This window comes from Mustelus asterias, chromosome 3, assembly GCF_964213995.1.
Source record: "Mustelus asterias chromosome 3, sMusAst1.hap1.1, whole genome shotgun sequence".
Taxonomy (NCBI): domain Eukaryota; kingdom Metazoa; phylum Chordata; class Chondrichthyes; order Carcharhiniformes; family Triakidae; genus Mustelus; species Mustelus asterias.
Genome location: NC_135803.1, coordinates 126,697,726 through 126,722,922, shown reverse-complemented (window position 1 = coordinate 126,722,922; position 25,197 = coordinate 126,697,726). Strand labels below are relative to the sequence as shown.

Genomic DNA, 25,197 nt, shown 5'->3' with positions numbered 1-25,197 from the left:
GAGAATTTAGCATGGCCAATGCACCTAACTAGCTTGTCTTTCCGACAGTGGGAGGAGACTGCAGCACATGGAGGAAACCCACGCAGACACGGGAGAACGTGCAGACTCTGCAGACAGTGACCCAAGCCGGAAATCGAACCCGGGTCCCTGGCGCTGAGTGACAGCATCTCTAAGCACTGTGCCACCCTCAGTGTAAGAAGTTTAACAACACCAGGTTAAAGTCCAACAGGTTTATTTGGTAGCAAATGCCACTAGCTTTCGGAGCGCTGCTCCTTCGTCAGGTGGAGTGGAGATCTGCTCACAAACAGGGCACAGAGACACAAACTCAATTTGCAGAATAATGATTGGAATGTAGTCCTTACAGATAATCAAGTCTTAAAGGTACAAACAATGTGAGTGGAGAGAGCATTAAACACTGGTTAAAGAGATGTGTATTGTCTCCAGACAGGACAGCTAGTGAGATTCTGCAAGTCCAGGCAAGTTGTGGGGGCTACAGATAGTGTGACATGAACCCAAGATCCCGGTTGAGGCCGTCCTCATGTGTGCGGAACTTGGCTATCAGTTTCTGCTCAGCGACTCTGCGTTGTCGTGAAGGCTGCCTTGGGGAACGCTTACACGAAGAAAGATCTGATCTTCGCGTAAGCGTTCCCCAAGGCGGCCTTCACGACACACGACAGCGCAGAGTCGCTGAGCAGAAACTGATAGCCAAGTTCCGCACACATGAGGACGGCCTCAACCGGGATCTTGGGTTCATGTCACACTATCTGTAACCCCCACAACTTGCCTGGACTTGCAAACTCTCACTAGCTGTCCTGTCTGGAGACAATACACATCTCTTTAACCTGTGCTTAATGCTCTCTCCACTCACATTGTTTGTACCTTTAAGACTTGATTATCTGTAAGGACTGCATTCCAATCATTATTCTGCAAATTGAGTTTGTGTCTCTGTATGCCCTGTTTGTGAGCAGATCTCCACTCCACCTGACGAAGGGGCAGCGCCCCGAAAGCTAGTGGCATTTGCTGCCAAATAAACCTGTTGGACTTTAACCTGGTGTTGTTAAACTCCTTACCGTGTCTACCCCAGTCCAATGCTGGCATCTCCACATCATGACCACCCTCAGTGTACCAGTCAATCCTGTTTTACCAAAATGTCAGCCTCGGCAAACTGGATGTGCTGTCACTATGGCTAACACGTATCTACCTGAGCATGATCAATAATTGAATTATAAAGACAGTAGGACATTGTAACATAGGAACAGCAGTGGGCCATTCAGCCATTATTGCACCAAAGAAACATATCTGACCTGTATCCTAACTCCATCTGCCTGCCCTGATTCCATGTCGTTTTACATTCTTGCCAAGCAAACATTTATCGATCACAAAATTACAAATCCTACGAACAATTACCATGTTTAGAAACTGCCACACTTCTCCCACCACATACGTGAAGTAGTATTTCCTCATTTCAACTTTTCTCCAGAATGGCTTGGTTCTGATTTTTAAGGTTATGCCCCCTTATCCCACACACCCAGCGGAAGCAGTTTCTCTCTCGGGATCAGGATATTGAATTCGATGATGAGCCATGATCAAAATGAATGGCGGAGCAGGCTCAAAGGGCTGAATGGCCTACCTCATGCTTCTAGTTTCTATCCAACCTACAGCCTTTCCTCAGCTGACAAATCATGTTGGACATCACTTGGAGGAAGCACAGAGCACAGAATGTAATCAGGGTGGCCATCTTCAATTTCTATTACTAAGAATGGCTCAGTAGCACCACTACTGACTGAGCTCGCTGAGTCCTGAAGGACATACCTGCCAAACTGCATCTGGCACAGTTAGCAAAGGAACAAACAAGAGGAAAAACCAACTTGACCTCATCCTCACCAATCTACCTGTCACAGATGCATCAGCCCATGGAAGGATAGGTAGCAGTGATCACCACACAATACTTGACATAAAGTCCCATCTTCACATGTTGTGCAGCATCACCACCCTCCCAAATGGGATAGATTCAGAACAGATCGTAGCTCAAAACTGGACTTCCATGAGGCGCTGAGGGCCATCAGTAGTAAAAGAATGGTATCTAACCACAATCTGTATCCTCATGGCCAACGTATCCTTGATTCTACCATTGCCATCAAGCCAGGGAATCAATACTGGTTCAAAGAAGAGTGCAACTGGCTATGTCTGGAGTGTAGTATAAGGGTCTGGCACACAAAGGGTTACTGTGGGACTAAGTGCAATGCCACCCACACAGTGATGTAAGGGAGCACCTGACCCACACCTCAGGGCGCACAGTGTGGGACAGAGCCATGTATAGAAGCAAGCATGGAGACAGCTCCTGGCTTGGACCTTCACTGTACCTATGTATATAGTTTCTAGTAATTAATAAATACTGTTGAACTATCCAAAACTATGAATAGCTTAATAAGACCTCACACCTTACAACAAGGGGCAGCACCAGGCATATCTGAAAATGAGGCGTCAACCTGGTGAGGCTACAACTCAGGACTACTTGTACGCTAAACAGCATATGCAGCATGCAATGGGGCAGAGCAAAACAATCCCAACAACCAATTGATCAGATCAAAGCTCTGCAGTTCTGCCCACCGACCTTTCCTCCATCATCAGGTCAGAAGTGGGGATGTTCATTGTACAATCACAATGTTCAGCATCATTCACAATTCCTCAGATACTGAAGCAGTCCATGCCAACATGCAGCAAAACCTAGACAACATTTGGGGCTGGGGCATAACAATTGAGTCACACACCAGAAATTGAACTGAGCTGGACTAGCCATGTAAAAGCTGTGACTATAAGAGCAGGAAGGAGGCTGGGAATTCTGTGGTGCGTAACATCTCTGGAGTCCCCAAAGCACACATCAAATTGCCTGGATGTGTGTGACTCTAATAACACTCGAGAAGCTCGACACCATCCAGGACAAAGCAGCCTGCTTGATCAGCACTATCTTAAATATTTACTTCCTCTACTGCTAGCATGCAGTGGTAGTAGTGTGTGCCATCTAGAAGATGCATTGCAGGAACTCGCCAAGGCTCCTTTGACAGCACTTTCCAAACCTCTGACCTCTATCACTTCAAAGGACAAGGGCAACAGATGCATGGGAACACTGTTGCCCTCCAAGCCACACAGCATCCTAACTTGGAACCATACTTCCCTTCCTTCATTGACACGGGATCAAGATCCTGGGACTGCCTTACACTGTGGGTGTACCTGTTCCACATGGACTGCAGCAGTTCAAGGCAGCTGCTCACCACCATCTTCTCAAGGATAATTAGGGATGAACAACATGTTGGCCATGCCAGTGCTGCTTACCCCTCTGTGAAAGGATTTTAAAAATCCCATGTATACTACACCATGAATCAAAACCAGGAAAGGCAAAAACAAATATTTTAAATATTCCCAATATTTTACTTGTATCATAGAAGAATCATAGAAACCCTACAGTGCAGAAGGAGGCCATTTGGCCCATCGAGTCTGCACCGACCACAATCCCAACCAGGCCCTACCCCCACATATTTTACCCGCTAATCCCGCTAACCTGCGCATCTCAGGACTCTCAGGGGCAATTTTTAACCTGGCCAATCAACCTAACCCGCACATCTTTGGACTGTGGGAGGAAACCGGAGCACCTGGAGGAAACCCACGCAGACACGAGGAGAATGTGCAAACTCCACACAGACAGTGACCCGAGCCGGGAATCGAACCCGGGACCCTGGAGCTGTGAAGCAGCAGTGCTAACCACTGTGCTACCGTGCCGCCCCGTATTACCGTACCGTATTACATAAAAGAATTTATTTTTATTGTTCAACTTTGCAATTGTTTTCACATTAAACTTTATCAGAGCATTTACAATATATTTTGCAAGATTCTGTAATAAAATGAAAGAGATCAGAGGTCAAAGGTTATTCGAGGTCAATGAGCACCTGTCAAAAAGACAAGTTGTACAACACAAACATAAAATCTTAAGTTCCATTGAAAAGGATCACAATGGAATTACACAAATTCCTGGGCAGATCTGCAACTTGGAATGTTTGTCTCAAAAAAAAAATTCCCAACAATACATTATCCAACATCTGTAAGCCTACTTGGTGCTATGTTAGACTCCATCATTTTAGAGAGTTTCATAAAATGTCTTGCTGAGCCAAAAAGATTATGAGTGACAGTTTGCTTACCGCTTCTGGTTCATGAGGAGTTCTCGATGCAGTTCTTGGTGACTCTTGGAAGCTTTGACAGGATTAAGGAGCTTCTTGGGCTTGATAAGCTCAGGGTTATCGTCAAAATAATCGGGTTCTGCCATGAGACTTCTGATCTCCGAGGGATTGCTGTGTCTTTCAGAGTACATGGAGGCTAAACGAAAGGTGATTGTGTTAATATTGTCAGGGAAAAACATCCAACAAGCTCCTAAATATACATAGACTTAGAAAGGGATGGACCATTGTACATCATTACAATCCTAACAATGGTCCTTCCCACACAATTGTCTGCCAGTATCATGCCCAATAAAGGCACATCATACTCCTAACTTCACTCGTGAACTGAGCTTGTATGGAAGCTCCTGGAACTCTCTTTTATTTGTTTAAAATGGCTAATAAAGAACTGTCAAGGTGACTGCCAAGGGTTCAGGTGACCTTTGTTTATTCGACACAGACTATCAAGCTTCCAGAAAGTTCTGAATTCAATAACCATGAGTGAGGATCTTTCCCTGGAATGAACATACCAGGAGTAATGCTACTTGTGGAATTCACACTTACCACTGCGCTTTGAGTAAACTGCCTCCAGTTTTGCAATTTAACAGAAGAAAGCCAATGATACTGGTTATCCACAAGTGTGAAAGACCACCATCTATCTCTGATATAAATGGTCTGCCAGCTTTAAGCTATTCTGGTTAGACAATGGCTATTGGTCATGTGACCGGAATTGGCTTCTGATATGGAGATTCTTTATTATTCCAAGACCCAGAAGAAACCTGGGGAGACTGCAGAAGAACACTAATCAGAGAAAGGCTGGGCCATCTTTGAATTTAAGAACCATCGGTGGTCAGCTAGTCTGAGAACCAGACTCTGAAACCAGCTGCAAGTCATCAAGCAGCCAAAGTACTGAACCTGTTCCAGTTTCAAAGTTCATCTCAGAACCAACCAACCTCCTCGATATCTGACAACAAGAAACCACTTCACAGTGACCATTGGCCATGGAATGCTGTTATAGCCAACAGGACACGTTGCAACACATGTCCTCTTGGTAGATATCTCAATAGAAGGCAGGGATCCAACCACATATGTACCAATTGTCATAAGGCCAAAAAATTGGCCAAAACATTGTGTGTGATCAAGGCAACATCTTTATGGTGGGCAAAAATGCTGCCATATTGAAGATGAGGCCAAGGCTGCAATGATAAAGTATCTGGGTTAGTGGAGGACCCTTTATATTTTCTGGGGCTGGTGAGTTTATCTGCATGTTCCAAATGCAGTCCTTGTTTGTGGCACACACATTTGGATTAAGCAGTGCAAGGTCTCAGACAACCAGGGAGTAACAATATCAGAAAGGAAAAATTGGAGGCAAACCTCTCAGGCAGCTGAATAAATATTGCCCACTTTAAGTCATCAGCCAATGTTAAAATTACTCTGTCAGTAATCAGGGTCAGGGTGTGGGTGTATAAAGTTTTTTCTATGATACTACAAGACAATGCCCCACAGCTTCCTACCTGCTTTTGTGCATTCCTGAGTTGAGTGCGCATTTAAAATTATGTGCGCACCCCAAGGGTGACTTCAGATCCTGACTCTGACATTCAAATTAAGCCCCTGCAGCAGGCTCTCTTTAGGTGCCCAAATTCATTGGAAATGGGGTGCGAGCCTACACAGCACGTGAACCCTCCACTTGGACCTATCCCAATGGGCGGGGTGGGTGAGAATCGACCCACTATTTGTACTGAGGTGTAAAAATATATTTCTTGTAAACAATATTCTCCATTTTTAAACATAGGCAAGATTACAACTGACACCATTATTCCCTTATGTCTTTAAAACTAATTCGGCAACTTGTTTCTGGCATTTCCCAAGTGGCCCATTGGCTGTCAGGTTAATCCTCGGATAAAAGTTGTCGTATCGTCAGAGCTTTATAGAAAGGTCACTTTGTGCTTTCCCACTCTGCTGCAAAGAGCAGGACTTACAACCAGTACGTGTTAGCACAAAGACTGTTTCTCCAAAACAATTCCTGTCAACAGTGGTTTGAATGTGAAATTTTGGGTGGAATTTTCCTCCCTTGCCAATGATGGGAATGGTAGGGAGGGTGGGGCACAACATTCAGTGGGAATGAAAGAGTAGGTCTCCCCCCCCAGTGGAAAATTGGTTTGTAACTTTGTTCTCAGACAGATTAAAGGTGGGTTGAGCTATGTTGGGAACCACATTTCATTTCATGATCACTCATGAAGACCAACTTTCCGGAATCACATTTAGCCTCCAACCCTCCCACCAATATGAGCGAGGTCTCAGGGCATCAAGGAAGAGGAGTTCAGCACAACTATTTTGGACTGAATGAAATCAACTCAAACCATGGAGAACAGGACCAGCTAAGTGGTGGAGTTGACAGCCTAATGCACAATGAACTAGCTGTGCTTCTTTATCAATGAGCTCATTCAAGCAAGAATCCATTAAGTTTGTGTGGTTGGTCTTAATGGCCATCTTATCCTCAGAACCATGTGAACAAAGAAGGAGGATCAAACAATCAAGGAGCTAAATGGAACTCTACAAAGCCTCAGGGTACCCTTAGAGTGACCTGGGAGGATATCCTGGGTGCCTAACCGGCACTCCTCTCTTTAGGTGCCCGAGGACCCTCCCTGACTCTGGGACACCGGGAGAGAGGTCAAAGTGTCCTGACCCCTTCCCACTATGGTGCAGGTCCAAGTGCAATTGTGTGATTGGGATTATTCTTTTAACTGGACAAAGCTAAAGCCTTTAATGATGAAACATTCCCTTTGTGTGGAAACTTGACACTTGTATGGTCAGTTACCTCCTCCTATGGATATAATGAACGAAAACCATCAGGATTCAATAGCTATTTACAGAATTGTAAAATTGTTACAGCACAGGGGGTAATTCAGCCCATCAAGCCTGTGCCAATCCTCTGCAATAGCAATTTAATTTGACTCCATTGCTCTATCCCCCTAGCTCTGCAAATATGTTCCCTGCATGTGCTTACTGATTCTATTCTGAATGCCACAATTGAATCCGCCTCTACCAGCCTTTCTGACTGTGCATTCCAGTTCATAACTACATGCTGCGTATAAAGCTTTCCCCTCATGTCATTTCTGGCTCATTTGCCAATCACCTAAAAACTGTCTCCTCTAGATCTTGATCCTTCCGCCACGGGCCAGTTTCTCTCTCCCTACTATGTTTAGTCCCTCTTGAATATGTGGGGTTATGGGGAATGGGCCTGGGTTGGATTGTTGTCAGTGCAGACTCAATGGGCCGTATAGCCTCCTCCTGCACTGTTGGGATTCTACGATGAACGCCTCTCAACCATCTCTGCCATCCATGTGACTACAGACCCACAACAATGTGGTTGATTCCTAACCGCCACCTGAAACGGCCTAGCAAGCCACTCAGTTCAAGGCAATTAGGGATGGGCAACAAATGCCATTAACACCCACATCCTACAAAGGGAAAGAATCCTGTAAATGTTTTCTGTATCCTCACTGAAGCCATCACATCTTTTCTGTTGTGTGGTGTCCAGAAAGGCCAAACCAGTATTTTTGTAAAGGTTCATCAGAACTTCCTTGCTTTTGTATTCTGTTGCCTCCAATTGCAAAGCCCACCTACATGCCCTTTGGAATTGTATCCTTTAAATTTATATTGCCTCCCTCGTTCTTCCTACCAGAATGAATCACTTTGCATTAAATTTCATCTGCCATCTGTCTACCCATTCCACCAACCTGTCTAAATTTATCCTCTTGGAAGTTTATCAATATCCTTCTGCATACTCATTTTGTGTCATCTGCAATTAGTGAAACACTGTTCCCTGCGCGCACGCGCACGTTCGAGTTATTAATATCGATCAAAAAAAGCAGTGGCCCTAGCACTGATCCCTGGGGGACACCACAATACAATTTCATCCAATCTGAAGAACAACTATTCGCACCACTACTCTGCTTCCTGTCACTCCACCAACTTTGTATCCAAGCCAACGCTGTCCTTTTATTCCATTGGCTTCCAACTTTTCTAAGAAGCCCATTATTTGAACAAAGTTAATAAATTCCTGTTTCTTGATAATTCAAAATGACATGTAAAAATAAACAGACCTTTGTAACCAGGGTGGTCTGGTACTTCATACCAAAGCAATCGTATTTAGTGTCCTGAATGGCCTCTCTCTGTGGGAATGAACCTTTTGTAAACTGAATCTGACTTTAAAATTATTATACTAAAAAATTTCTATTGGGCCAAAAAGAGATAAAAATCCCAAAACATTAATTTTTATGGACAGCATTGTTTAAGTTTATTTATTACTGTCACAAGTAAGCTTACTGAAGTAATTGTGTGAAAATCCCCATGTCGCCACTCTAGCGCCTGTTTGGGTACATGGAGGGAGAATTTAGCATGGCCAATACACCGAACCAGCACATCTTTGGAGTGTGGGAGGAAACCGGAGCACTCGGGGGGACCCACGCAGACACGGGGAGAACGTGCAGACTCCGCACTGACAGTGACCCAAGCCGGGATTCAAACCCGGGCGCTACGAGGCAGCAGTGCTAACCACTGTGCTGCTCCATTGTATGAGAAACAAAACTAACCATTTAGGAGCAGAGGACAATCTACCAACCAGTTTCCAGGTTGTGAGAAAGTCAATTGTCAAGCATATCACTGCTCCTTGAGAAACCGATTGCCACAGCACCTATTGTATGATGAATTCACATTTTTAAAATCTGATTATAATTATGTTTGCAATACCTGAATTAAAGGCACACTTAGCTTGTGCTCACACTCAATTGTGAGAAGATATCATAGTGAGGTTTCTTTTTAATTTGAGAGGTCTCGTTGCATTTGGACCATGAATGATGTAACAGTTCATTACGAATTTGTAATGTTTAAGTATCATTTTGATAGAGATAGGCGATGGAATTGACAAACAGAAACACAAGGAAACCCCTGACAACCACTGAATGAAGCATGCTGATCTACATCAACATGGAGACAGACAGCATAATCCTGTGAAAGAAATGTCGGAGTTGTAGACCAACTTGTTCTTATCCTCCAGAGCAATTAATTACTCACTGCTGCCACACAAAGAACCTTCTACTTCATTACTTACAAAAGCAATGGTGAACTGACAAAGCGTAATCAAGCACTCAGATATACTTCAGATAATGGGACAGAAAGCAGCAAAATATAGCCAATGCAGCAAGTAACATCAAAGCTGCCAGCACCACTGGCTGCACTCACACCAAGTGCTAATCTCTATACTAGCATTTTAGAATTTGAGAATGTGCAGGGGGAGGAAGTCGGACTATTTCACAGCACAGTCGTGAAAGAAGGGGTAGAGGGGTGGGTGCAGATGACAGTGAGTGCAGAATGGAGAACCATCACACTGTTCGGAATCTCGTAGAATCCTTAGTGCAGTAGAGGCCATTCAGCCCATCGAGTCTGCACCAACTCTCTGACAGAGTATCTTATCCGGGCCCTCTCCCTATAACCCCACACATTTCTCATGGCCAATCCATCTAACCTACACATCTTGGGGTACTAAGGGGAAATTTTAGTGTGGCCAATCCATCTACCCTGCACAGTTTTGGACTGTGGGAGGAAACCCACGCAGACATGGGGAGAATGTGCAAACTCCACGCGCGCACACACAGTCACCCAGGGCCGGAATTGAACCAGGATCCCTGGCGCTGTGATGATCGAAAATGTTCCAATGCCAAAGGGAAAAATGCACTCTTTGACCTCTGGCAGATGAGTGTGGCTCCTGGCGAAAGGCCAAACAACAGTTTGCATGGAGAGGAATAGGAAGAACTGAGTGATTAAGATGTCAATGTGGTCAGTGCAGGAATTGCTCTCTAGTTTTAGTATCAGAGGCTTTTTCCCTGAAAGCAGGACAGCCCATCGAAGGACATCAGGAATATTTACAAAAACAGATTCTGAAGTTTATGCACTGCTACCTTTTTAGAATGCTTAACATAAGGAAAGCAGAGTTGTTATTGCTTTGATCTCAGAAACATTCATCATTCGTACATTTCTCAAAAGACATGATCGGAAACACGTGGTGCCATTTTGCCAACTGCATGTACAGACAAGAAAAAAATGCTGGCAGAAATGGGCCACGCTATTTCTAATCCCAGCAGTTTCCAAATAATGTCAAGAAACAATCCAAGCCTTCCATCACATTCAACAACTGTTCTTGTCTATGTTGAAGAATAAAACAGCTCTCATCAAACTGAATAACCAAGTTATTTCACTTTGTATACTTTGGTTCCATCTTCACTATCACTGCACCCACAAATCTGGACAATGGTCTGACCTCAGTCATTTACAACATTTAGACAGAGCCCCAGATTTCTGACAAGTTGACCCCTTGCAATGAGAGTTAGATTGGCAAAAGAATCAACAAAGAGGTGAAAAGTTACTGAGGGTAGGTGAGGGGTTTACAGTTGATGCCATGGGTCTTTATGTGACTAAACAGGCTTGTTCTCGACTGACAGGTCTTTGAGCACATGGCTGTGCCAGATTTAGACTTGCTGAGGCCCTAAGCTATATAAAGCTTGGAGGCCCCTTGTTAAAAAGTTACACCAAAAGGTCTCACAAAGATGCGTACCAAAACAGGACCTTGGGTCGCCACAAAAAAATTGAAAACATAATTATGCCTTTTAATTATTTAATAGCAAGGTATTTAAAGTGAAAAATACAAATTATTTTCAAATGAATGCATTTACTGATTATATATTTATCATTTGGCTGGCTTGATCTCTCTCATAGATTTTGGTAATTTTTTTGAGTTGCTCTTCAAGCTGGTGCTTTCTTTTTCTTTTCTGGTATCCGCTCTTAAATGTTCTCTTCATTGTAAACCTTCTGAAATTTTGTGAGGCCCTAAGCTGTAGCTTGTTTAGCTTATGCCTAAATCCAGCACTGCACACGGGACAGGACATCTTATGAGGTAGTGGGATCCGGAGTGCAGGATTTGCTTCCTTTTCGTTCCTTCTCTCTGCCACTGCTCCGCCTCATCATGAAGACATTGTGGTTCAAAGCACAACGCAGCTTGATTGCCAGGTTGCTTTTACCCATCATTAATATCAATGCTGCCGTGCTTTAAGGCGAGGTTCAGAGTGAGTTTGAAGCGTTTTCTTCTGAATTGTTACAGAAATTCATTCAGAACAGTTCCCCAGAATAAAGCAGCCAAATTTGTGCCAAGGTCACGTATTTCATAATTAAACTGAAGGCTTCGACATCTAGTTTCTGATTTTTTTGTACACCCAGGACTCGAGGTAGAGGTCTGTTGTTTTTCCCTGGAGAGAACACTTCACCTGAGGAACACTCAAGAACTCAATACTGCTTTGGGCAGTCAAGGAATCAAGAAACTCCTACAATGCAGAAGGAGGCCATTCAGCCCATCAAGCCAGCACCGGCAATAATGCCACTCAGGCCCTATCCCTGTAACCCCATGTATTTACCCTGAGGGGCAATTTAGCATGGCCAGTCAGTCAACCTAACCGCACATCATTGCAGTGTGGGAGAAAACTGAAGCATCCGGAGGAAACCCACATAGGCATGGGGAGAACTCCACACAGACAGTGACCGGAGACCGGAATTGAACCTGTGAAATCGCTGACCGACCTCATAACCTTCCCATTCCTACCATCACCTGGATTCAGCAGCAACCATGGCAGTGATGCCTGTACATCCTCACAACAGGGATCCAACGTGGGACTCCCCACTGCCAATTGCTGGAGGGTGGGGAGACACACGGGGACATGGGCCCAGGCTGGAGTCAACATCTAGTTTGAGAGTGGGGACAGGAGGATATGGAAAGTAAAAAGGATAAATTTGTTCTAGTAAAAATGATTGAAATAGTCAGTCGATCCAGCAGCGTATGTGGAGAGAGAAGCAGAATGTTTCAGGTCGATAACCTTCCATTAGAATTTTCACTCGATGAAAGGGCAGGGGTGAAATGTTTACTGCCCTTTCCCTGTTCACAGACGCTGACCAATCAACCCGGAATTTCCTTCATTTTGGGATTTCACCACAGAAAGAAATTAGATGGATTTTGAAAGTTGGGGACTGCTTAAAAAAAGGCCTTTGTTATGTAGTTTAGTTTATTTATTAGTGTCACAAGTAGGCTTACATTAACACTGCAATGAAGTTACTGTGAAAATTCCCTAGTCGCCACGCTCCGCCGCCTGTTCGGATACACTGAGGGAGAATTTAGCATGGCCAATCCACCTAACCTGCATGTCTTTCGGCCTGTGGGGGGAGACCAGAGCACATGGAGGAAACCCACTCAGACACGGGAGAACGCGCAGACTCCACAGACACTGACCCAAGACGGGAATTGAACCCAGGTCCCTGGTGCTTTGAGGCAGCAGTGCTAACCACTGTGCCATCCCAGGTAGTTTCAGCATATGGACCAAGTTTGTCTGCTGATTTTGGAGTGTGGAACATGGGCTGGAAAGGAACTTTGTGGCTTTTAAAATAGTTTGTGGTGATTGAAATTGCATAACAAATTAAGCACAAAGTGATTTGTTCACAACATTCTTAAAATAAACACAACCTGAAACCCAATACCAGTCACAAGACAACCAGAGAGAGAGAGTGCGCAATAGAGTGAGAGAGAATTCTCTACCTGCAGTTTAGGTTCTGCCTTCCATTTAATTATAATATGCAGCACTTCACATGTAAATAACGCTGACATCCTGTGATGCAAACTTGAGAATGTAATCAAGATGGAAAACGTACGGCAGCTGAGGAGGTGTTTTCGCATTTACTTACGTTTAAATTCCAAACTAACATTTGACATTTTCCAGCTGTTTAGCATTCTCTCTGTATGCGTGTCAGAATCATGAGCACAGCCTCACAGATCACCCAAATGTCAACAGTTTAAAGTACAACTTCACATTGGATTTCACAAGCACTTTGACAGTGTTTACTTATTTAAGTTATGTTATGTTATTAGTACTCACTTGGGAGATTGACAACCATCCCCCCCCACCACCCCTCGATCGCACTTGCCAGATGTTTCAACATTCTCCATTATGGTGTTTTAGTGTTGAGCATGTCAAGAGTGCTTCTATCTGCAAGAAGAAAGCTGTGCCTTTGGCTTAATGGATGCTTTTCCTTACAATGCAATTTGCATGGCAATACTGAACTCACTAACCACAAGTTTTCCCCTGTAATTATCACAAAGCAAAAATCAAAACAAAAATGTGTTTTTTCAGAGCCTTTTTATGCCAGTACTGGTGCATCATTACCTAATTTATGTACTTACTCAGTCTCTACACATTTATTTCTTAAATATCAACCGCATTATTAAACTGATTAGATTCCCTATCGTCCACTTGTAGGTCCGTCAACCTACAGAGAACATAGTCTATTGCAAGTTAATTAAATTGAACTGAATTTTGCAGACTTTGAGAATAGTATATTGTACCCTTACTATACAATGTCAGCTATGGCTCAGTTGGTAGCACACCCTTGCCTCTGAATCAAAAGGTGCAGGGTTCAAATACCACCCAGAGCTTGAGTATAAAAATCAAGGCTGACACTCCTGAAACAAAAACAGAAAATGCTGGAAAATCTCAGCAGGTCTGACAGCATCTGTGGAGAGAGAATAGAGCCAACGTTTCGAGTCTGGATGACCCTTCGTCAGAGCTGACACTCCTGTCTTGTACTGAGGAAGCACTGTATTTGTCACTGTCTGTCAGATAAGATGACCTGAGGTTCTATTTACCTGTTCAGGTGATTGTAAAAGGTCCCCTGGCACTATTTCAAAGAAAAGCGGGGGAGTTATCCCAAATGTCCTGGCCAATATTTATCCCTCAATCAACATGACAAAAACAGATTATCTGGTCATTATCACTTTGCTGCTTGTGCGCATATTGGCTTCTGTGTTTCCAACTTTACAACAGTGACTACACTTTTAAAAAAATCCTTCATTGAGTGTAAAACACTTGAGACGTCTGGTGGTTGTAAAAAGTGCTATAAAAATGTATGTCTTCCCCCCCCTGAAAATCACTCAACCGCAATATTTTTCAGTTAAATACTTGTATATTGTAATCAACAGAACTCTGCCAAATTCAACAAAATCCTTTTCACTTCTGATTTTAGAGCTACTGTCTTCCTAAAGCACATTCTGGGGTGGTGAAGATATTCACAGATTTGGTAGGGTCAGAAGCAGAATGTGTTCGGAAGTGGTCTTCTGATGGTGATGATCTGAGTCAGACAGATCAAACAAGTTGGCAGAACTGTGAACAATTTATTTCAGCCAGGGATAAAACTATTAACAGACACAAAGGATGGTAAGTTTCAGTCTTCCCAATGTTCAAGGGTTTCAGTTGATCCAACAATTGGACGCGATCATATTGGCAGTTCATGCCCTGCTGCCACTACAGCGAGGATGGAAAATTTGGCACCAAATCTTCATTCACTGCAGCAGGACCAGAAACTCCCGCCGGCGTGAATAGCCCTAGGATTCCAGCCATAATCTTTTTGGTGCCCATTTCTAACCACACAGTCTGTGAATCCAGAAAACAAATATTGTGGTAAGTTACATCAAGATGTTATGAAGGTAAACTTAGCTAATAATGAATTAAGTTTGCATAACACCTGAATTAAATTCATAAAAAGGTGGCTGCAGACATGGAAAGCACAACAATGAGATTTGTTAATACACTCCAAAAGTGAAAGTGGACAAAATTAGAAAGTTTCCTGCTCACAAAATATTGGGGAACAGGCCACATATGACATTTGATCTATCCTAATATCTGCATCCAGGAATTAGCCAATTAGATTGACTACCTTGAATCAAATGTCCTGTCTGGTGTCTATGTGGTCTGTGCCCCGAGAGAACAAAATGAAAACTTTAGTTCCCTACTCTCCTTTGATTTACAGGCTATCTGGTGTAGCTTTGGAAAAAAGGCCATCCGTTTATGTTCCAAATTTAAATGGAACTCATTGTCTACATTTCCCAAATACACTATGAACACATCTTCCAGGTTAACTTTGCCAATCTGATTTGTCCAATCTTTATGAAGATTAAGATCACTCAGTATTGCATCTTTCATACAAGTTATTTTATTTCTTCTTCTAAACCCTGTGCTGCAGTGTATCTACTATTAGGGAACCTATAAGCTTCTTCGACCAGTGACTTCTTTCCTTAGGTATCTCTACCCAAACTGATTCTACATCTTGATCTTCTGAATGAAGATCATCTCTCAGTACTACACCCATCGCAACTCTAACTTACAGATGTACCTTTCTGAGCTACCAATCCATATGAAATGTCAAATACCCTTGAATATTTAAGTCCCAGCCTTGTTCACCTTATAGCCATTTCAGAGATTTCATTTTCACAATAATTCAAGTACAAACACACATCAGTAATAGAAGGCAGAATATATATGAGCATAGGTCTTAGGAGCAGGTGTAGGCCATTCAGCCTATCGAGCCTGCTCTGCCATTCGATAAGATTGTGGCTGATCTGGTGGTGGTCTCAATTCCACTTCCTGTTCGATTCCCATACACCAATATATATGTAATAAATACAGACAACACAGCAATATCAAATAATGCAGCCAGAAGATGCAACTCTTCCTCAGTTTATTCTCGCCTTATCAGAGGCCCAGGCTCCAAATTCCTGACCCCCCTCAGAACAGAATTTGGCCCAACCAAGTTTGTACAACCATAAGATGACAATTTCTGAACCCTCACACAGCGACAGAGTGATAGCTGTATAAACACACAAAAAAGGTAAAATAAAAACAAGAGAATGATTAAAAAAAATAGTTGCATATGAACAACCACTTGATTGGCATCTCATCCACCACCAACACGCACCAGCATGTACAAGATGCACAGCAGCAACTCACCAAGGCTCCTTCAACAGCATCCACCAAACCTGCAAACTCTACCACCGAGAAGGAGAAGGGCAGATGTATGGGAACACCACCTTCTCCATGGTCCCCTCCAAGCCACTCAAAATCCTGACTTGGAAATATATCGTCATCCCTTCACGGTCGCTGGGTCAAAATCCTGGAACTCCCTTCCTAACAGCACTGGGGATGGACCTACACCACGTGGATTGTAGCAGTTCAGGATAGCAGCTCACTACCAGCTTCAAGGGCAAATAGGGATGGGCAATAAATGCTGGTCCAGCCAACAGTGTCCACAGCCCATAAGTGAGTTAATTATGAAATGATACAGTCACAGTACGGGTGCAAGTAGAAGAGGGAGGAGAAAAGTGATTGGGTAAGAATGAGTGGAAGGAGTGTTACGAAAATACTCAGAAATGGATATAGCCTTTTTGTTTTGCAAATATGTTTCCATTCCTGTAAATCAGTTCAGTAGAATTGTTGCAGGTAAATGCTTTCAACTGCTTAATATGCTCAATACCGGAATGACCAGTTCTTCGGAAGATGCATCACCCTGAAACAGTATAATCTGGCACTACCTTTCAAAAGGTATTTGATTTGGAGGTTTGGCACTTCATGGTTTAGTTATTATTAGTCATACTGAACCTTTCAACAATAATGTTTATTTAGTGAAGGATGGGTGGTACAATCCGTCGCTGGAAAGGGCAGCACTGAGGAACAGTGCTGTCAGAGGATCATCCAGGCAATGATTTAGATCCAAGGCAAGACTGATTTCAAGTCCAATTCAACAAATAATCCTATTTTTATTTAGTAATGGGAATAGATTTTAAACCTAAAGTAGTGAGTCCGACGACACTAAGTGAATATGAACAGTTTTGAGGGTCTGTAGCTTTAAAAGTCAGGGAGAGCCCATGAACTTTATAAGTGTCTCTTTAAAAAAATACTAAAAAAAGTGTCTTTTTTAAAAAATTACGGGGTGTACCTGACTTTCCCCCACGAAAGCGTTTGAAATCTGCAGCCCTGCAGATTAGTAAGGCTCGAACACGATTGCCTTGTTGGGCAATAACATTATTGACAATGATATGCTTTCACTCATAATAGGTTAACTGAAACCACAATGCTCTGAGTACTCGCTACACCTGTGAGCCTCAGGTGTAAGAATCACCAGTGAACTTGGTGCTTTCACATTTACACCAGATTGTAAAACGTTATTGATAGAAGGCTGCTTTATTGAAAAAAAGATAACTCACTTTGGTTCTGTCCTGGCACCCTTAGGAGACCTGGGAAATCATCGGGGAGTCCGTAACTTCATCCATTTCGGACCAAGAGAGGACAGGTTCAATTAGTTTTCGAATGGCGGCAGTCCAAGAGATTACCGGGTCCTTGTACACTTATCACTAAAACATACTCATCAGGTACAAAGAATAATCAAAAGTGGTGAAGGAAAATTAGGGCTGACGAATGTTAACTGGAGGGTAGGAATGTAAAAAGAGAGGGAGTTTAGATGCAACAGGACAAAGTCCTGATTAAACCACATCTGGAGTATGGTCTACCACACCTAAGAAAACATATATTGGCCTTGGAAAGAGAGTTGCACAGATTCATCATGACTTTTCTCAGGCTCCAAGTGTTAAATTAGAAGGAAAGGTGTGCATTTTCTGGAACATAAAAGGGTAAGGGGGCAAATGTAAAGATCTTGAACAGAATGACTAAGATAGATAAAGAGAAACTTTTTCTTTAGGGGGGTATAGCACATGGGATCATAAGCTTAAAATCAGAGTCAGACCATTCAAGAGATAAGTTAGGAAACACTTTTTCGCACCAAGAGCGGGGACTGTCTCAAAAAAAAACAATAGATGCTAGCTTAATTAATAATTTAAATTTTAAAAGCACCATTAGATATTTGATGGACAAGCCTGTACAAGGTTATAGAACAAAGTCAAGTGGATGGAGTTGGAATAGGCCATGTTCTCACTGATTGACAGAATAAGCTAGTAAGGCCTGATGGCCTCCTCCTGCCCTCACACCAAGTAACAGTTTTAACAACACCAGGTTAAAGTCCAACAGGTTTATTTGGTAGCAAATACCATTAGCTTTCGGAGCGCTGCTCCTTCGTCAGATGGAGCGGAAATCTGCTCTCAAACAGGGCACAGAGACACAAAATCAAGTTACAGAATACTGATTAGAATGCAAATCTCTACAGCCAACCAGGTCCATCTGACGAAGGAGCAGCGCTCCGAAAGCTAATGGTATTTGCTACCAAATAAACCTGTTGGACTTTAACCTGTTGTTGTTAAAACTCTTACTGTATTTACCCCAGTCCAACGCTGGCATCTCCACATCCTCACACCAAGTTGCAGGGGAGGCAAAGAGTGGAAGATCCAAATCAATGTTCAATGCTTGCTAATTCCTCCTAAGCAGCAGCAGGGGTACTACCATTCATTTTTAAAGCACAGACCCTTTTATAAAGGGATTTAGGAAAGATTTTTGAATTGAAAACCTTAATTCTTGAAAATTTATACATATTCAAAAGCTTTTTTCTAGTTGTATCAAAAAAAAAATTCTTGGTTTTGTTTGCTTTTTCTCACCTTTTCTGAGCCTGTAGTTTCTTGGAAGCGATCATTTTAAGCATGCATTTGCATCTGCCCGTTATAACCACTCGAATTTTCCAAGGTGATGGATGCAAAATGGGCGGCACGGTAGTACAGTAGTTAGCACTGCTGCTTCACAGCTCCAGGGACCTGGGTTCGATTCCTGGCTTGGGTGACTGTCTGTGTGGAGTTTGCACATTCTCCCCATGTCTGTGTGGGTTTCCTCCGGGTGCTCCGGTTTCCTCCCACAGTCCAAAGATGTGCAGATTAGATTGATTGGCCATGCTAAAATTGTCCCTTAGTGTCCTGAGATGTGTAGGTTAGAGGGATTAGCGGGTAAATATGTAGGGATATGGGGATAGGGCCTGGGTGGGATTGTGGTCGGTGCAGACACGATGGGCCAAATGGCCTCTTTCTGCACTGTAGGGTTTCTATGATTTCTATGAAAATGCTTGAACTTGTGGCAGGGTCTCAATGCACCTCGGGTACATTTATGATCAGATGAATCGTCTTCGATCAAGCTGCACTCAGAAGAAGTTTTATGTCTTTTGCCAGGAGTGTGTGGTTTTCTATCTCCTGTTAAGCTTAAATTAAATCCACTTTTTAAAAAAAAATCAGAAGCACAAATGTGCTGCTAAACCTGCAGCCTCGGTCACTTAGAAGGACAAAAGTAGCAGGTAAACCATCATCTCCAAGTTCTCCATCAAGTTACACACCATCTCAACCAGGGCATGTGTTACCATTCCTCATTGAAGACTTGGTAACTTTTGGCATCCTGCACACACTGCAGCCACAATAGTGGAGAAAGTGGCTGTTTGAGTGGATGGGCTGATACGTCTTGTACATTCCTAGGTATTGTTGCAGCTAATTATATAAAGGTTTGAGTACCACAATAGCTCACATGGGTTAGCTAAAAATACTCAATTCTAAACCCCACCTTTGTTACATACATTTCGTTCAGTAACAGCCAAACAAAACAATATAGTGACCGTAACCTGGTAATTGATTAGGATCTTATCCAGCAGACTGAATAATCACAAACAATTGCATCTATCCCTGCACACGCGCACTATGATTAGACCGAGATCCTGAGAACTTATTTAAAAGGAGATGGAGAAATAAAGAGTAGCAAACGAGGGGAGTGAGTGAGGAAGAAGCAAGATGAAACAATGCATCATCTTCGCATGATGATTTTATGCACACAAATGCAATGATGTTTCAATGCAATTTATGCTGGCAAAGCAAAACACAATTCCATTTAGACAGTATCTCTTTGGGACATGATCCCTCTAATTAGCTTTAGTGCATGGGAGACATAACTGCATTTTCATAGCTGGCTAAAATACTTACGAATGGTGACGCCTCAGAAGAACAGACATTTACATCACATCCCAATTTCTTTTATTCGTTCATGGAACATTAGTGAACCAGATGGGTTTTTACTACAACTGACAATGATTTCATGGTCATCGTTAGACTTTTAATTCCAGATTTTAAAAAAAATCAAATTCAAATTTCACCATCTGTCACAGTGAGATTCAAACCCAAGTCCCCATAGCATTACCCTGGATCTCTGGATTACTAGTCCAGCGACAATATCACTGCGCCACTGCCTCCCCTAACTTCTATATGCCTTCAATAGAAAAAAATCATTTGGAGTGATTTTTCTGTCACTTTCTATAGCTCAGGAAAATCAGTTGAAACCACTTCCTCAAAATTTTTTGATCCAAAATGAAAAGGTTGCCAAAGCCTTTTGATGACACCTGTTTGAAAACACATTGGCCAAAAAACTTGATTGAACCTGAAAATGGGGATGTTAGCGTCGTTCCCGTCATCATGTATTATTCATGCTTCCTGCCTGTTACCATCATGAGTCAGGCATGCAGCCAGTGCTCCATGGCCTATTTGCTGTCTGTACGCCTGTTAGTGGCCTATCATTGGGTCTCCAATGCCATTTAAAGGCAGCCAGCACCAGAGCTGTCCTCAAGCTACAGATACCAGAGATCAAATTCTGTACACTGAAAATGCCACAGCAAGAACCGAGAGGGCACCAAGCTTTCTGATGGTGCTCTGCAGGCTTGGGGTGGAAGGCACCCTCTTACCCCAGAAGGCAGAAAGCTCTCTAAGCAACATTCCCACTGCCAGTGGGAAGACATTGCAGAGATAATCATTGCCAGGGATCTTAGCTCTCAGGATAGGATTGCAAAGCTGAAAGTTCAATGACCTCATCTGAGCTGTCATGGTAACAATACTATTCTCTTATTCTCTATTCACACCTCCACCACCTCAGACTCACTAAACACAAGACTCGCCTCCCTCACTTTCTTTCACTCTTCAACAATCATTGCACCAAAATTAATTAATCCTCCTTCTTCCCAGACTCTGATGCTTACCATTATTCTAGTCCACACTTCATGAATTTGGAAGGAGAGGTGATCTTATTGAAGCATATAGGATCCTGAGGGGATCTGGCAGGGTAGTTACTGCAGGATGTTTCCACTTGTGGGAGAGACCAGAACCAGAGGGATACATTTTAAGAATAAGGCACCTACCACATTTTAAGAATAGAACGTCTATCATTTAAGAAAGAGGTCAGAAGAGATTTTCTTTCTCAAAAGGTTGTTAGCATGTGGAATTGTCTTCCTCAGAAAGCAGTGTAGGGTGGGTCATTAGGCAGAGTTGGGCGGATATTTGATAGACAAGGGAGTCAAGAGTTATGGGGGCCAGAGCAAATAGGAAAGTGGATTTGAGACCACAACCAAATCAGCCATGATCTTACTGACTGGCCGATTCCCCCAGTCCTATGTGGCACAATACACACCAGCCATTTAACCACAACAGGAATGCACTGTACACCTACAGACTCTCACTAACCCACTTCCTTCTTCCTCACAGGAAAGAGTGCCCTTGACACCAAATGGCACAAGGCAGAGGAGGCAGAGTCTGCCTGCACATCTACTCCCACCAATGTTAATTATGTATTGGCTCTCACAGGCTGACGTAGCGTTATAGTCAACATCATGGTGACTTACAACTCACTCCACACACTCAGCAGGACAAACTGTATAATTTCACCAACCATTTCTCTTTGCTTTCCTTTTACACTAAAAGCATCATTGTGAGTGAACAAGCTGTGGATGTACCTCTGCTACTTGGAAAAGGCCAAAGATTTTGCTTTGCTCCTGATTTCAACCTACTTTTACATCATTTACAGCCAGTTCGGAAGGTGCAGAGTGATAGTAATGGCAACCTGCAACATTTATAAGCCTCAATTAGAACCATCATCCTTTAGTACATATCCAACTCAGCAGCATCAAATTGTCACTGTAAAAAAATTCAAAGATCCTTAAACAGCACCTTCTAAACCCACGACCACTTTCACCTCGAAGGACAAGGGCAACGGATACATGGGAATACCACCACCTGCAAGTTCCCTCCAAGCCACTCACCATCCTGACTTGGAAATATACTGCCGTTCCTTCAGTCACTGGGTCAAAATCCTGAAATTCCCTCCCTAACGGCAACCCATAACATATGGACTGCAGCGTTTCAAGAAGGCAGCTCACCACCACCTTCTCAAGGGCAATAAGGGATGGGCAATAAATGCTGGCCAGCCAGTGACGCCCATGTCCCACGATTGAATAAAAAGCTCCACTCAGTCTGTTTTGAATAGTTTAAAAGCAAACTAAAAGGAAGGATTAAATTGCTAAGAAAATTCCAAGACCCATCTACCAATATTGTCAGCCTTCGTGGACAGACGGGTGTTGAAGTGCCACAGGCGCCTGTCCTCCAGGCCCCATGAACTTTGACATAGATCGCCGGTTGGAGTAAAGGAGGAAAATAAAAAGGACAATTAAGAGGTAGATCGGAATGCACGAGGGTGAAAGTATAATGTGAGCCATTGAAGGGGAGCTATATTACGACTAGAGGGGAAAGCAGTCTTCTGGGGAAGAGGGGGAATGGGCCGGTGCATGTGTACATGGTTTTGCAGCAATCTGGAATGTACTGCGCATTGAAATAAACAGGCCATCTTCAACTTTGGGAAAGTTCAGTGTCTTGTAAAATGCAAGCAACCCATAGGTTAAAAAAGTAGCCCTCAGAGGAATTAGTAGCCTGTGCAGTGCAGAAAATTTAGAGGGAGCACCGGCAATTGCTGCAGTTAATGAAAACCTTAAGGCCCCTACATGGATTCCTGGGGCTAGTGAATGAAGGCTAAGGATGTAATTCATGACCCTGTGCTTGGGCGTGGTAAGTGTATGTCTTATTATGCATTTAAGATTACACACATCCTGCCGCATGCTAATACTGCCAGCTTTTGTGCCTCATGCAGGTCTCATCCTTCAGGAATCTAAAGTATCCTGTGAAGACACAGAGGAGGAACACATGGCAACAAAAATGCAGCAGTGTCTGTATGGCAATTTTAAAGGTTTCATGGATGTTTTCTTCTTCCAGTAACGCTCTAACCTGTGAATTCAGGCTGAAGTTATTGTGGGTAAGGATAGTTTAATTCCCAGATCAGGGGATCAGTTGAATAAGTTTAATATTTGCAATGTCCAGCTGGAAACTGAAGATTTGGCAGCTACATGTAATTATTCTGTAGTGGCATCATGCTTATTACGTCTCAAATAGTGATCTGATGAATAAGATGATCCCATCTTTCCGGCCACAAAATTAATGTTTTGCATACACTCAGCAAACTAGTCACAATATCAGCCACAACATGCTGTCCTTGCAGTTCTAGGCAGCTTCAATCTTTCATCCCACAAATGCATAGTTTACTTACAAAAGGACGCAAGGCATGAAATAGGTGATATTTGTGTTGCGAAGAACCGCAGGATTTTAAGACATGTCTACTCTTTGCATCATGAGGGTTGGTTAGCTCATTTGGTTGGATGGCTGGTTTGTGATGTGGAGCGATGCCAACAGTGCAGGTTCAATTCCCATACCAGCTGAGGTTATTCATGAAGGCCCACCTTCTCAACCTTGCCCCTTGCCTGAGGTGTGATGATTCTCAGGTTAAATCACCACCTATGGTCATCTGGGACTATGGTGGCTTTACCTTACCTTTGCATCAGATGCTCATGACATGCCGACCACCCACGGTGGCAGCTTACTTTTATGTTTACTGTGCAAGTTGATCGCCCATATTGGAGGGATTTTAAGGCTTCATAGGTCAACTTGTACTCCAACATCTACGGTATTTCCCTGCAGACACAATGGACTGAAGGGCCTCATTTTGTGCTGTAAAACTCTACGACTACATTTAATTTTTGATCAATGTTACCTTATTCTAACTGTTCGCAGCAATGATGCTTCATTTTGAAAAGTTATCCAAATTTCCAAGGGCACTCAGCCTGATATTTTTTGTGAACTAAACAATTGTGGAAATTTGGGCACAAGTTATGCCTGTAAGAACAATACATCCAAGTCAACTCAAACATTTTACAATCGACTATCTCTCCACCTGAATACATTCCCACTTGTTGTCATGGCCCCGCCCAAGTTGGAGAGCCTCTTATACCAGATTCCTGCAATTCCACTTGCCCAGGGAGACACTCAGATTTGCGACCAGATTTTCAGGTGTATCCAGGAACAAGGTTATTTCTCTAATGGGCCACTGCGATTTCTTTGAGTGCTTTGTCTTCACTGTTCATTTGAGTGGCATCAATGCAAGTCACGCTAAACAATTTAAAAAAAAACAAAGCTCCTCTGATCAGTGTTCCTCAACAGGCCCCCAAAATGGTAGCCATTTGGAAAAGTGGCCCCCAATTTTCCGCTCAATCTTATTGGACACAAAATCTGCCATGAACCAGCTTAATCAGGCAGCAATTCAAAAACAAAATACATGCTTTCTTTAAGAAATATTCCCTGACATATTTAGGAATTGTGACTTAAAGTTTGATTAATATAGCTAAAATCATAAAAAAATAAGCAATTTAATATCAGTGTCATTGCATCCCCGAACCCGAAAGTAATCCAATTTTAAGTTACTGAAGATAACTTATTTAAAAACACAAATCTATTTTCTAGTTAGATTGGCGTACAGCAAGGAGTTCAATTTTTTAAAAAAATATTCAAGTTTTTAAGTTTGCTGATGACACCACCGTTGTGGGTTGGGTCTTAAACAATGACAAGACAGAGTATAGGAAAGAGATAGAGAATCTGGTGAACTGGTGTGACAGCAATAATCTCTTCCTCAATATCAACAAAATGGAGGAGATAGTCATATACTTCAGGAAGCATGCCCATGTACACCTGCAGGAAGTGCACCCAATTCCAGCTCCTTGAAGACCGTGTTAGGGATCTGGATCTGGAACTGGATGAACTCAGGATCTTTCGGGAGGCAGAGACAGTTATAGATAAAAGCTACAGGGAGGTAGTTACTCCTAGAAATGAAGATACTTGGGTGACTGTTAGAAGGGGTAAGAAGCAGTCAGTGCAGCGAGGGGGGGGGGTACAGGTCTCTGGCACAGAGTCTGCCCCTGTTGCTCAGAAGGGAAGGGGGGAAAGGAGTAGAGC

At 43.0% G+C, this 25,197-nt stretch overlaps 1 protein-coding gene across 5 annotated transcripts in view; it reads right to left on the bottom strand.

The window, feature by feature from the left end:
• Nucleotides 1-25,197, bottom strand: part of LOC144491562 (actin-associated protein FAM107A-like) — a 70,420-nt gene that overhangs the window by 21,291 nt on the left and 23,932 nt on the right. For 3 of the 5 annotated variants that reach the window (XM_078209544.1, XM_078209543.1, XM_078209541.1), the window contains exon 2: nt 4,194-4,368. In XM_078209544.1, the coding sequence (XP_078065670.1) occupies nt 4,194-4,363 (170 nt within the window). In that variant the 5' untranslated portion in view covers nt 4,364-4,368. Of the gene's footprint in view, nt 1-4,193; nt 4,369-12,843; nt 12,945-12,989; nt 13,058-25,197 lie in introns of those variants that run through there. The other 2 variants (XM_078209542.1, XM_078209545.1) reach the window with 2 other exon arrangements.